This window comes from Pseudorca crassidens, chromosome 16 (genome assembly GCF_039906515.1).
Source record: "Pseudorca crassidens isolate mPseCra1 chromosome 16, mPseCra1.hap1, whole genome shotgun sequence".
NCBI lineage: Eukaryota > Metazoa > Chordata > Mammalia > Artiodactyla > Delphinidae > Pseudorca > Pseudorca crassidens.
Genome location: NC_090311.1, coordinates 50,528,948 through 50,540,988, shown reverse-complemented (window position 1 = coordinate 50,540,988; position 12,041 = coordinate 50,528,948). Strand labels below are relative to the sequence as shown.

At 45.8% G+C, this 12,041-nt stretch overlaps 1 protein-coding gene across 1 annotated transcript; it reads right to left on the bottom strand.

Moving 5' to 3' along the window:
• Positions 1-2,498: 2,498 nt before the first annotated feature.
• On the bottom strand, positions 2,499-6,758 carry LRIT2 (leucine rich repeat, Ig-like and transmembrane domains 2). Its single transcript, XM_067708895.1, has 3 exons — positions 6,649-6,758; positions 5,577-6,358; positions 2,499-3,292 (listed from the first exon to the last, which is right to left on the bottom strand). Exons 1-3 carry the CDS (start codon positions 6,756-6,758, stop codon positions 2,499-2,501), a joined length of 1,686 nt encoding a protein of 561 aa, XP_067564996.1.
• Between the last annotated feature and the right edge of the window lie 5,283 nt (positions 6,759-12,041).

The following is a 12,041-nucleotide window of genomic DNA, read 5'->3' as shown; positions in this document are numbered from 1 at the left end:
ATCTAACGTGCATCTTTAGGACTTTTTTTTTTTTTTTTTGCAGTACGCGGGCCTCTCACTGTCGTGGCCTCTCCCGTTGCGGAGCATAGGCTCCGGACGCGCAGGCCCAGCGACCATGGCCCATGGGCCCAGCCGCTCCGCGGCATGTGGGATCTTCCCAGACCGGGACACAAACCCGTGTCCCCTGCATCGGCAGGCGGACTCTCAACCAGTGCGCCACCAGCGAAGCCCCATCTTCAGGATTTTTTAAGGGGCAGTCCAAGGGTCTTAAGATATCAGATTCTCAGAAATCCTCTCTAGATTATGTTCCCTCTCCCTAAATTTCCATGTCACAGACGCAGCTGAACACTGCCCCTGCTCAGGATATGCTCCTGACTCTCCCTGCTACCCACACTCCTCTTCCACAGCCCCTTCCCTCCTCCTATCCCTCTGCCCACACCCACCACGAAGCTTTCTTTGCCCAAAGTGGAGGCCAAAGCCTCCACTCCTGCCTTCAAGGTAGCCCCAGGCCACTTCACGATGACTGCGCCCCCTCATGACCTACGGACAGCCTTTGATCCTATGAAAGGAGTACGCAGAGGCCAATGGAAGTACGTTCTTACCCTGCTCCGACCACTTTTTTTCTAAATTTATCATGGGAAATCTCTCATAAAAAAATTCTCCGCTACATTACTTATATGTGTGTGTTATTTGTACACATATGTATATATAACTATATATATGTACATGCAGTTCAAAAATTCATGTTCTTTGGTGTGACAGTGGAATTGTGGTCGTGTCTTTTTGAAACTTCATTATCTGTTTGGAGATAGAACTAAAATATTCACAGGTGAGTTTTGTATTTACCGTAAATACTCCAGTTTAAAAAACCTGTTGAGAGCAAGGACTAGATGAAGTAAGAGTGGAAAATGTTAAAAAAAAAAAAATTACAGAAGCTGACTGAAGAGAAGAACAAGATTTCCTCCACTTTTGGTGTGACAGAAATTTTCCATGAAAAAGCTTCTGGTGCTCAGAAAAAGATAAATGAGGAGAACTTGAAGAAGTGAGGTAACAATTGGTCTGAATACGAGAGCTGTCTTCAATTTTTTTAAAATTCATCATAACCAACACTGATTATCAACACAGTCCAGGTATTGGATGAGCCCAGCAGCTACAGCAAGAAAGGTCACTCTCTGCCCCAAAGGGCTTGCAAGTAACAAAAACATTGCATATCCTGTTCCACTCATTATTTCTTTTTCCTAGACATGTAAAGTCAAGGAGGGCTACTTGGAGGACGTGATACATGAGATGGGTCTGGAAGGATGAGTAGGAATTGGTAAGGAAGGTGGGAAGGAGGGAGAAAATATTTCTGGGGATGTCACAAGGGGGTCAGCTCACACTTGAGTCTTCAGAGCGTCTCCCTGTGGCCAGCGGGAGAAGCTGTGAGGACACAGATGTCGGTTTAAATCCTGGGAAAGACCTTCACTAGCAGGGGTGCGTGCAGGGACAGTGAGCTGTCCCCACACTCCACGTGAGCCCCGTAAGAGGAAACAACCACCTCTCAGGGGTTTAATAAGAGAGCTTGGAACATTAACTGGGGAAGGGAGTGTGGATTATATCCTTATTCATATAAAAACATTTGTCACACTCAGCACTGCAATACTAGGGACACAGGGCTGAAAAAATAAGCCTTAATCTCACAATCGCATGAAACTAGGTGGGAATCAGGACTGTGTAGCCTCCTCTTTGTAATAAGTATAAGAGCAATAATAATAATTATAGTTATATGATTTTATATAAATTCTTTTCTTTCCAAATAGGGCTCCTGTGACCCTGCTTTCCATCAATCACTGGACCATGAGCCCCGGGATGCAGCCAGTCCCCTGCTCCTCACTGCTAATAGCACCAGGCTCTCAGAGCACCAAGGACTGCTCACAGGGACACAGACACCCACAAATAGAGACTCACATCACCCGCCAGGCTCTCATCACCCCAAAAGGCAGCTTTTTAGAACATCAAACTTATGTGATCTCAGTTGGGAGTTTGCTGTTAAAAGGAAGAATAATACTTTCTGAACAACGGGAGACACAAGAGACTTCAAAGCAAACATTTAAAGGAAACAGTGGAACTAGAACCTCTTTGGGTGGTGCCTCCTGCCTACTAGTTGGGTGACATTGGTCAAGTCATTGTAACTTTCTGGGCTTCTGTTTCTTCACCTGTAACAAAGGCTAGAATCCTACCTTTCTGCAGGAGGATAACACGTGTGAAATGTGTTATATGTAAATGTTCCATGTAAACATGTAAATGTTATAGGGTTAGATATTTAGAAAATAACATTTATTAATTTCGAGTCGCCATGGATAACTGGACAAGGGTCCATTGGCACCAGTTCTGTGAAGATAAGAATTGTGTCTCCTGGATCATTGTGTCAAGTTCAGAGCCTGGAACTGAGTAGCTGCTCAATAAATACTTGTTGACTAAATGGGTCGAGCCAAGTTGAGCTGCCACAGAGATTTAATTTAGGGGCTGGAGGCCCACACCATTCCTCCCGGGCCACTATCTCCCTCTTCATCTCTCTCCTCGTCCCCCTCCCCCTCAGCACCTCTGTGCCCCAGGCCATCTTCACAGACAGCTGTGTGGTCTCTGTAGGAGACATCCCTGTGCTCTGGGACTGCTGGGGGGCATCTGGGGGCTTTCCTGCGATGAGGACAGCAGCGCAGGCCCCACTCCCTGCAGCTGCAGGGAGCCTGGACTGCCCAGACATAGGCGCCCACAGGCACCGAGAGCAGCACAGCACACAGGATCACCGTGGTGTGCAGGAGGCGCTCCCGTCCCTCCAGCCCGCCGTGGTCTCGGCCCGTCACAAAGACCACACACCGGCCCTGGCGTGGGGGCTGGCGCCCCAGGCTAAGGCAGACCTCGTATTTTGTGCCGGGGAGGAGATCATCCACCAAGTATGTGCTGATTCCTGGGCCAACATGAACGACCTCCTTCCTGCGGGCTTCTTCCGACCCAATGTAGAGGGTGAACCACTTCTCAGGGGTGTCGGCCGCCACAAACCATTCCAGCACGATCCCATGCACTGTCTGCTTAACCACCCGCAGGTCAACGTAGGCATTGCCCTCCGAAGTGGAGAAAAGAGAATGGAGTGTGGGCGCGGCCTGGGCGGGCTGGACGTGGAGGGAGATGACACAGCTGCTCCTACCGATGGAGTTGGAGGCTACACAGGTGTAACTGCCCCTGTCTACCAAGTGGGCAGCAGGTATGACCAGCTCCGACAGAGCAGCATCTTCTGCAGTGGACGAGGTCAACACTGGGTAGAGAGACAGCAAAACAGCTCAGGTGGACATTTCTCTGATAGACAGTCAGCTGGAGAGTGTCCAGCAATGCCAGTTTTTTGTTAAAAGGTGGTGGCGACCATTTATGAAGCATGTACTAGGCGCCAGGTGTTGCCTCTCAGCAATCCTGTAAGGTGAGCACCCAAATTTTACACATGGGAAGTTGGGGACTAGAGTGATTAAGCAACTTGCCTATAGTGAGAATCGTTCAGGGGTGTCGATCTGGAACCTAGTTCTTCTGTCTATGAAGACCACACTCTTTTTTTTTTTTTTTTTTTTTAATGCGGTACGCGGGCCTCTCACTGTGGTGGCCTCTCCCGCTGCGGAGCACAGGCTCCGGACGCGCAGGCTCAGCGGCCATGGCTCACGGGCCCAGCCGCTCGACGGCATGTGGGATCTTCCCGGACCTGGGCACGAACCCGCGTCCCCTGCATCGGCAGGCGGACTCTCAACCACTTCGCCACCAGGGAAGCCCCAGACCACACTCTTTTAACTTCACTAGCTCCTCCCACCAAACGACCTTAGCCTCGCTGAGCTAACACGTGGTTTCCAGGAGATCGCTAACAACAGTGCGATTGTACAATACTGTGAGCTTCAGGAAGTGCCTTTTTACTTCCCGGATGTAGAGTGGCTCAGAGCCTGGAGCCAAGTGCCTGGATTCTATCCATTACTAAATATATGGTCTTGGATGAGTCGCTTAGATTCTCTTGGCCTCAATTTCCTCATCAGTAAAATGGGATGATAACAGTATTTACTCCGTAAGTTTGATAGTAAGTGCTCAGTAAGCGTTAGCTGTTATTATTACTGAGAGAATGGATCTAACATGGTACCGAAGAGAATGATAATAGAACATCACAAAAGGTAACATCTGGATGCATCTCATCATTCTCAAAGAGGCTACGACAACAGATCCTATGTTTCTCCTTCATTGGTATTTAACCTCAAGCCTATAAGACGTAATCAAATGATAGGAAAAAGTCAAAATTTCAGCTAATTAAGCATTTTTTAATCATCCAGAGGTTTGTCACCATATATAACAAATATCTGGGTGACTGATTGTACTTCTCAAGTTTCACTTAGATATTTCTAGTTGTCTTCTAGATAGCGTCGAGATACTTCTAAAGAGGCCATCCCTGGCTTTGTGATGTACCCCAGCGCTGAAGGGTGGCATTAAAGGTGATTTCAGCTGAGGTGTGATAACAGAGCATGAACTTCAGGAAATGAGAGGCAGTTTAGAATCCCAGCGGTGGGGCCCACGAAGGTCACTCCCTCTCCCTGGGTCCCAGCATGGCAACTTCAAGCCAATAAGGTCTGATCAACACAGCGGTAGGAAAAGTAAAATTCAGTCAATATCTAGGACTTCCCAACTTTGCCTAGTAAGAGTTAGCTGGGGGGTAGGCAATGGCAGAGGGAGGAAACACTTGTTAAAATACATTCTCTCAGGCCCTCCCCTGGACTAACGGAATCAAATCTCCAGGGAGAGGCCTGAAAATTTTATTTGAAACAAGCACCCCAGGTGATTCTGCTCAGAGAAGTTTAAGAAATAAGTAATAGATAATCTCTAGAATCAGTTCTAGTCAGAAATTCTCTGATTTAAAAATAAACGGTATGGTTTTTTTGCATCTAGAAGGCTTTCAAAGAATATATGTGTTCATATACAATTCTATAGTATTTATATCAATACAATATTGTTAAGTCAATTCATATATATTAACATCTTACATCCTATCAAGATCTATAAGCAACAAATATATATATATGAAACAAATATGTATGTAATATATATATTTACATCTTACTTCCTATAGAGACCTGTATGCAAAAATATATAGATATATATTATACATATATGTGTGTAACAAATATATATTATATTGATAGATAGATCTGTATGCAACAAATATATAAATATATATTATATGGAGTACATATATTTACATCTTATATCCTATAGAGATCTGTACGCAACCATGTAAAATAATGCCAATAGGGAGTTCCCTGGCGGCCTCGTGGTTAGGATTCCGGGCTTTCACTGAGTCGCATGACCAAATAATAATAATAATAAAATAATGCCAATAGTGGAACACTGTCTCGGAATTTTTTCTGTCGTGGTGAGTATAATTCAGGTCTGTCCCAGTCTTACCTGCACCCCTCCTTCATGATTGACCCAGTTTAGAACTTCTCTATTGAGGGCAGGGTTGCTACAGACCTCCCCAACCGCCCCCCGCCAAGATACGTGGAGAGGGTGCATGCACTTACCATCAAATTCCCTCCACTTGCTCAGGGGATAAGTCCAGGCAATAGTTGGTGAGGGGCTAGCCTGTACCAAGCATCGCAGGGTCACATTCTGTCCCACCCGGATGCTGACATTGGCACTGGGGGTTGAGATCTGCGGCTTCATGCAAGCACTGAGCTCTGTTTCGTGAAAAAGCTGCCCTGCCTTGGAGAGAGGACCTCGACACGTGAGGTAGGGATTCACCAGGACTACTGGAAGACTGATGGACTTTACAAACTGGACAAGTCCCCTTAGGCGACAGTCACATAACCAGGGGTTGTCGTGCAGCGCCAGCATCATGCTGGAGAGAATCTCGGTCTCACAGCCAGGCTGCCGGTGTTTCTGGTAGGCTGGCCAGTTCAAGAAGACACTCTTGGCTACAACTGTAAGCCTATTGGAGGATAGGTCAAGGTAGGTCAGGTTGACCAAGAACTGAAGAGCCAGTTCAGGGAGTGCATCAATCCTGTTGTGTTTGAGGTCCAAGACCCGCAGGAGCGGGGTGGCACGGAACTCCGTCCATGGTACTGAGCGGAGTTTGTTGCCCTCCAGTCTCAGCTCTTTCAGTTCTGACAGGTGCTCCAGGGCTCCTAGATGGATCACAGTGACATTGTTAAAATTGAGCCAAAGGTACTCCAAGGTGCTCATGTTGATGAAAGACCCTCGGGGCAGTTCAAATAAGGGTGAATTTTCAATTCTCACTTGCTTGAACTCTTCAGGAAGTTTCCTTGGGATCTTTCCCAAAGTGATAGACACGCACTGCAGAGTCCTGTACAAAAAACCACAACAGCTTTGAGATGTACATCAGGAAACTGGGAGGTGGGATCAGGCTTATCCTGGCATTAGACATATGCATTAGAAGGAAATAATACGATTCTCTTGAAATACAAGAGTTAGACCCATTTTGGTAAAAGCGCGCAGTTTATCAAAGCTCAGCACCGGTTAGAGGGAGTCTCACAGAGATTTTGCTGATTTCCTGCCAAATCTTGGCCTGCTCCCACTTCACACCATCCCCAAAGAAAGCCCGTCCCCTACTGGGATCCTGTTAGCCCAGCGCACCTGCCAAAACTCTCCTCTGAGCAGGTACATCCTGGCAGACAGGATAGCTGAGCTGCATGTGAATCCAGAAAGACCAGAACTAGCAAGAAATAGTGAGAAACTGAAGCCATATTCTTCTGTGAGAAACTACCTTATGAGTTTTTGAATAAGTATAGTCCAAGCTTCCGAGTGGCAAATCCTATTATTGGTAATCCATAATGATGTAGGTCAGCACAGCAGCAGCAAAGCCCCTGGATGCTCTGAGGTCTGTTATGGCCCAGATCACAAGCTCAGTAAGAACCCAGAAGAGGGAGCTATGTCTCTTAACTAAGGTCAGAAGATTTACCGTTTTTCTGGTTTTTGAGTCCAGAGAGCAAACTATAAGCCAGATGTCCAATTCAGTCCTGATACTGCCTCCCCTCAGTCTCATAAAAAAGATCTGAGAGGACTTCCCTGGTGGCGCAGTGGTTGAGAGTTCGCCTGCTGGTGCAGGGGACACGGGTTCGTGCCTCGATCCGGGAAGATCCCACATGCCGCGGAGCGGCTGGGCCCATGAGCCATGGCCGCTGAGCCTGCGTGTCCGGAGCCTGTGCTCCGCAATGGGAGAGGCCACAACAGTGAGAGGCCCGCGTAACGCAAAAAACAAAAAGATCTGAGAAACAAACAGGTAATGCTATCCTGAGCACTATGGTTCAGGAGATTTGGCCAGAATACATCTAATACTTCATCAATCACAATTGGCTTCTGTAACCTAGAATTTTCAACCAGTCTCTAAAAGTGAATGCAGATAATGGTTAACAAAGTAATTCTGCAACCACTCCTATCAGTGGTAATCTCCCCAGCACCTCGCGTGGTGGATTCATTTTTCTTCTGCGTTAAGACAGCTGCACCTGCTGCTTGGATGACCAGAATCAGAGAAGCATCACGGTACAGAGGTTAAACCACGAGATTGTGTTTTCTGATTAAATCAAAGCATGTTTCTTATCCTAGATCACATAATTTATCCTGAATGCTGTGTATTTCACATGTTATAAATCTTCCCTGAACGCTGTGTATTTCTTATGTTAAATTTTTTTTTTTTTTTTGCAGTACGTGGGCCTCTCACTTTTGTGGCCTCTCCCGTTGCAGAGCACAAGCTCCGGATGCACAGGCTCAGCGGCCATGGCTCACGGGCCCAGCCGCTCCGCGGCACGTGGGATCTTCCCGGACCGGGACACAAACCCGTGTCCCCTGCATCGGCAGGCGGACTCTCAATCACTGCGCCACCAGGGAAGCCCAGTTAAAATTTTTTAAGTGAGATAATATGTGGTTTTGTATATTTGATCTGCCATTCTTCATTCATTCAACAAATATATATTGGTCATCTGCTCTAAGCCACACCTTTGCTAGGTGCAAGGAAGGCCATGGTGAGCAATACTGTTATAGATCCGGTCCCATGGGGTCTTCTATCTAGCTTATACTTCCTAGTCTTGAGATCTTTGGAAAGTCGGTTTCTCCTGTGCAAAGTGAGAAAATTAATGAATTCTTTATAGTGTTTCTAGGAAATATTAATATTATGCAAAATAAAGTACCTAACATAAAGTAGGTGCCCAATAAAGTTTAATTCGCCTCCCACACCAACAGACTCTGGAAGAGAGTCTGCTTTCCATTACCTGGGGTACTTTCTGATGATTATTGAAATTCCATGGGTTCCCCTAAGATTCATGATATACATTATATCCTATAAAAGACCTCAGGGAAGAAAATCCGCTTAGTAGCTAACCAGTGAGAGGGGAAATGGGTCACCAAGTAAGCTGATTACACCCCAGGCTTTCCATCCAAGCCAGATATTTTTGCTGGAATTTCCAGACAGTCTAACTCTACAATCTGGCTAGATCTCTGGACTTCCTCTCAAAGTGAAAATTTAAAAAGCAAGGAGAGTACAATGAGCACAAAGCTGTGGCAGATGTGGAGAGGTGCTGCCTAGACACCCTTCAAGGAATGAGTCGATGCTCAACTCCAAGGAGTGCTTGCATGAGGTCATGCCCTTCCCCAGGCAGCCCCAGGCAGAGACTAAGGGAGGTGAGGGCACAGGGCCCTGGCCAGTCTGGCCTGATGGGGGCAACTCTGATGGGTGATTCTCATTCCAGAGTTCTCTACCAGGTTGGCCAAAATTTTGCCAGCCTTGCTTTGTGGGAAAATGTGATTCAATCCATGGGTATCACAAATGACTAGTGAGTTCTTTTCTCACCCCAAAATAGAAAGGCCTAAAGAGCCCTACATCCCCACAATTTCTTCTCTGTTCATCCCATCCAGCCTCTTTAAATGAATCCAGCTCAACTCAACCTTTCAGTGGTCTGCCGGAAAATTGAGAAGGATGCCCACTGGTATGTCATCTCTGGAATCACTGCTCCTTCTTCTCTCCTGACTCCCTCATCCTCTAGTTTCCTTATTTTGTATATAGGCATAGGGAATAGCTGTGCTGTCAGTTAAAACAGGAGACTAGAACAATTAAAGTTAGCTTGGCTCGTGTCGTTTCTCTTAAACAACTAGTGGTTAAGTGGTGTCAATAAACTCAAGAGACTTAACAACAAAGGGAAGGAAGGAAAGAATCTGAGGATATTATAGCCCTATCACCCTTCTGGAAGGATGCTTTTAGGAGCTTGGCTCTTAGGATTTTTAGTAGAGACAGAATCTTGGGGGAGGAGTTACTCTGTTTTTGTGAAATTAATTAGATAAAAATGGCTTCTGAGCAGCAGCTCCCTGGCTTGTCTTAGATTTCCTATCTGTTCAACTGGAAAACGCCCCCTTCCCCCCATCCCCCAATATGATCCGAACTTTGGGAGAGTTCAGACAGAGAACTAGGCAACCTACCAGGAAGCAGATAGGCTGTCCTTCCTCTTTCTCAAGCTGGTGTTTTTCCTTCATTCCTCCACCTGCTCCAACCATGTCTCAGACGGTCTTCTTGGCTCCCTGCGCCTGTGATAGACACACAGAGGACTACATCCCCACGCCCCCTTGAAACAGGTGGGCTACGTGACCAATATTCAGGCTAATGAAATGTTGGACGAAATAATGTTTTAAAAGCCCCTATGTGATTCTCCACGTTCTCTTTTCCCTTGTTGCAGCAACTGTTGACATTCCAGGTGGTGAAGTCTTCATCAGCCTGGGTCGCTGAGTGAAGAAGAGAGCAGACCCCTCCCTCCATCCTCATTTCCCACTCACTCAAGTAGACTCTGCGAGAGCAGGAATAAATGTTTCTTTGTTAAGCCACTGAAATCTGAGAATTGTTGGCACAGCATAAGCCTAACCAATCCTGACTACAATGCCCATACAATAAAGTATGCTCAAGTGCTTGTAAACTGATTTTTGTCTCTCCTGGATTATATGATAGTTAAAACAAAAGTTTCCAGCTCTAGCCCTTTAAACACACTGCTCACTGAGCCCCTTGACTAACAGCCTAGTTTTAATAGCCACATCCACTTTCCAGGATAAAATTTCTGTTGTCTGCCTTTTGGTTCCCTGTAAGTTTCCATGTCTACATCAAGTGACAGCAGACATACCCTCTGCCTAGGTCAGGAGGAATATAACCATGTTGCAGCCAAAAAAAATAAAAAAGACATGTTGGAGATGTCATGATTCCAACCAACCTCCAAACAAGGCTTCCAAGGGCCACATGCTGTGGGATCACCCTAGTGCAGGCTGGTCTTCAGCATTTGAGAGACTAGAAATTCTTTTTTTTAAAATTAATTAGTTTATTTATTTATGGCTGTGTTGGGTCTTCGTTGCTGCGTGTGGGCTTTCTCTAGTTGTGGTGAGTGGGGGCTACTCTTCCTTGTGGTGTGCGTGCTTCTCATTGCAGTGGCTTCTCTTGTTGTGGAGCACAGGGTCTAGGTGTGCGGGCTTCAGTAGTTGTGGCATGAGGGCTCAGTAGTTATGGCTCGCAGGCTCTAGAGCGCAGGCTCAGTAGTTGTGGCGCACGGACTTAGTTGCTCCATGGCACGTGGGATCTTCCCGGACCAGGGCTCGAACCCATGTCCCCTGCACCGGCAGGCAGATTCTTAACCATTGTGGCACCAGGGAAGTCCTAGAAATTCTTCTTCCAGGATTTTAAGAAGACATTAGGTTTCCAGGGACTGACTCATACTAACCAGATTCATATACCAAAAGACTAATATATAAACAGGACATCATTTTATTTTTTACAGCGTGAATTTGTTTTTTCCAGTGACTTGAATATTCATGAGCACAATCCAGGATGATTCTTCTCTACAAGAGCAAACCAGGGAAGACAGAACACACAAAGAAAGGCTGACATATGGGTATTTGGAGGCTGACCATCTTGGGGGCCATTCCATTCAGACCACCAAGGTAGGTCTTCATGAAACATTGGAAAGTTGAAACTTTCTTTCTCTCTCTCTTTCACACACACACACACACACACACACACACACACACACACACACATTACTGGATAAATACTAACACATTCTTGCTTTCAAGTTCCTGATTTTTCTTCAAACAGAGTTCAATAAAACTGCATGTTAGTTGGGTCAATAATTGTTCAGTCTCGATTGGCTCAGCCAATCTTTTAGAGAAAACATCTTTATCATTTCAACAGATGGCTGCTGTCATCCACTGCACTTATATTTGTTCTGATTTGGGGAGTGTCTGTCAGTCTCATATACCAAACCATCAGAGTTGAGTCTTAAGTCTCACAAGGCATAGCAGAAATGCCTTTACAAATCTAGATCAGGGGTTGGCAAATTACAGCCTGGGAGCCAAATCCAGCCCGCCACCTGTTCTTGTAAATAACATTTTATTTGAACTCATCCATGCTCATTAACTTACATATGGTCTGGGGTTGCTTTCACACTACATCAGCAGAGTTGAGGAGTAGTAATGGAGCCTTAAGTATCTCCTATCTGGCTTTCTTTATAGAAAAACAAAAGTTTGTTGACCTATGATGTAGACAGTGGCTTTGTCATTTTCCAACCAAATACTTTCTCTAACCAATAGCAACAGCCCCCAAGTTAAAGTCAGGTGCACCCTACAGGTGATGGGCAGGGAATAGCCATGTATGGAAATCCCACATTCACATGCACTGGTGCTCTCAGGATTCTGATCCCAGGTTTCAGTAGCTCAAAAAAATCCATTTCCATAGTAAAACTGCTGTGGGTCACACTGCAGAGATCAATTCTGAACAAAGACCCTCAGCCTGGCCAGAACATTATCAAAGCCACGGATTCTCCAAGAAGATCCATCACTGTGCTCTATAAATTATTCAGCTCTTTGGGTTTCAGTTTTCTTGTCTGTAAAATCAAATAGCCCAGCCTTCAAAACAGGTCATTGTGAAGATCAAAATGAGAGAAACCAAGAAAAAAAGTTGTAAGGTTATCTGTTGTAAGGTCTTTCGTAAATGTGAGAGGAAGTAC

Coding starts and splice junctions, on each gene's coding strand:
- LRIT2 (XM_067708895.1), bottom strand. CDS start 6,758: ATGGCTTCAGTTTCTCACTATTTCTTGCTAGTTCTGGTCTTTCTGGAT. Junction 6,359..6,648: donor TCAGAGGAGAGTTTTGGCAG/GTGCGCTGGGCT, acceptor TTTTTTGTACAG/GACTCTGCAGTGCGTGTCTA. Junction 3,293..5,576: donor CAAGTGGAGGGAATTTGATG/GTAAGTGCATGC, acceptor CTCTCTACCCAG/TGTTGACCTCGTCCACTGCA.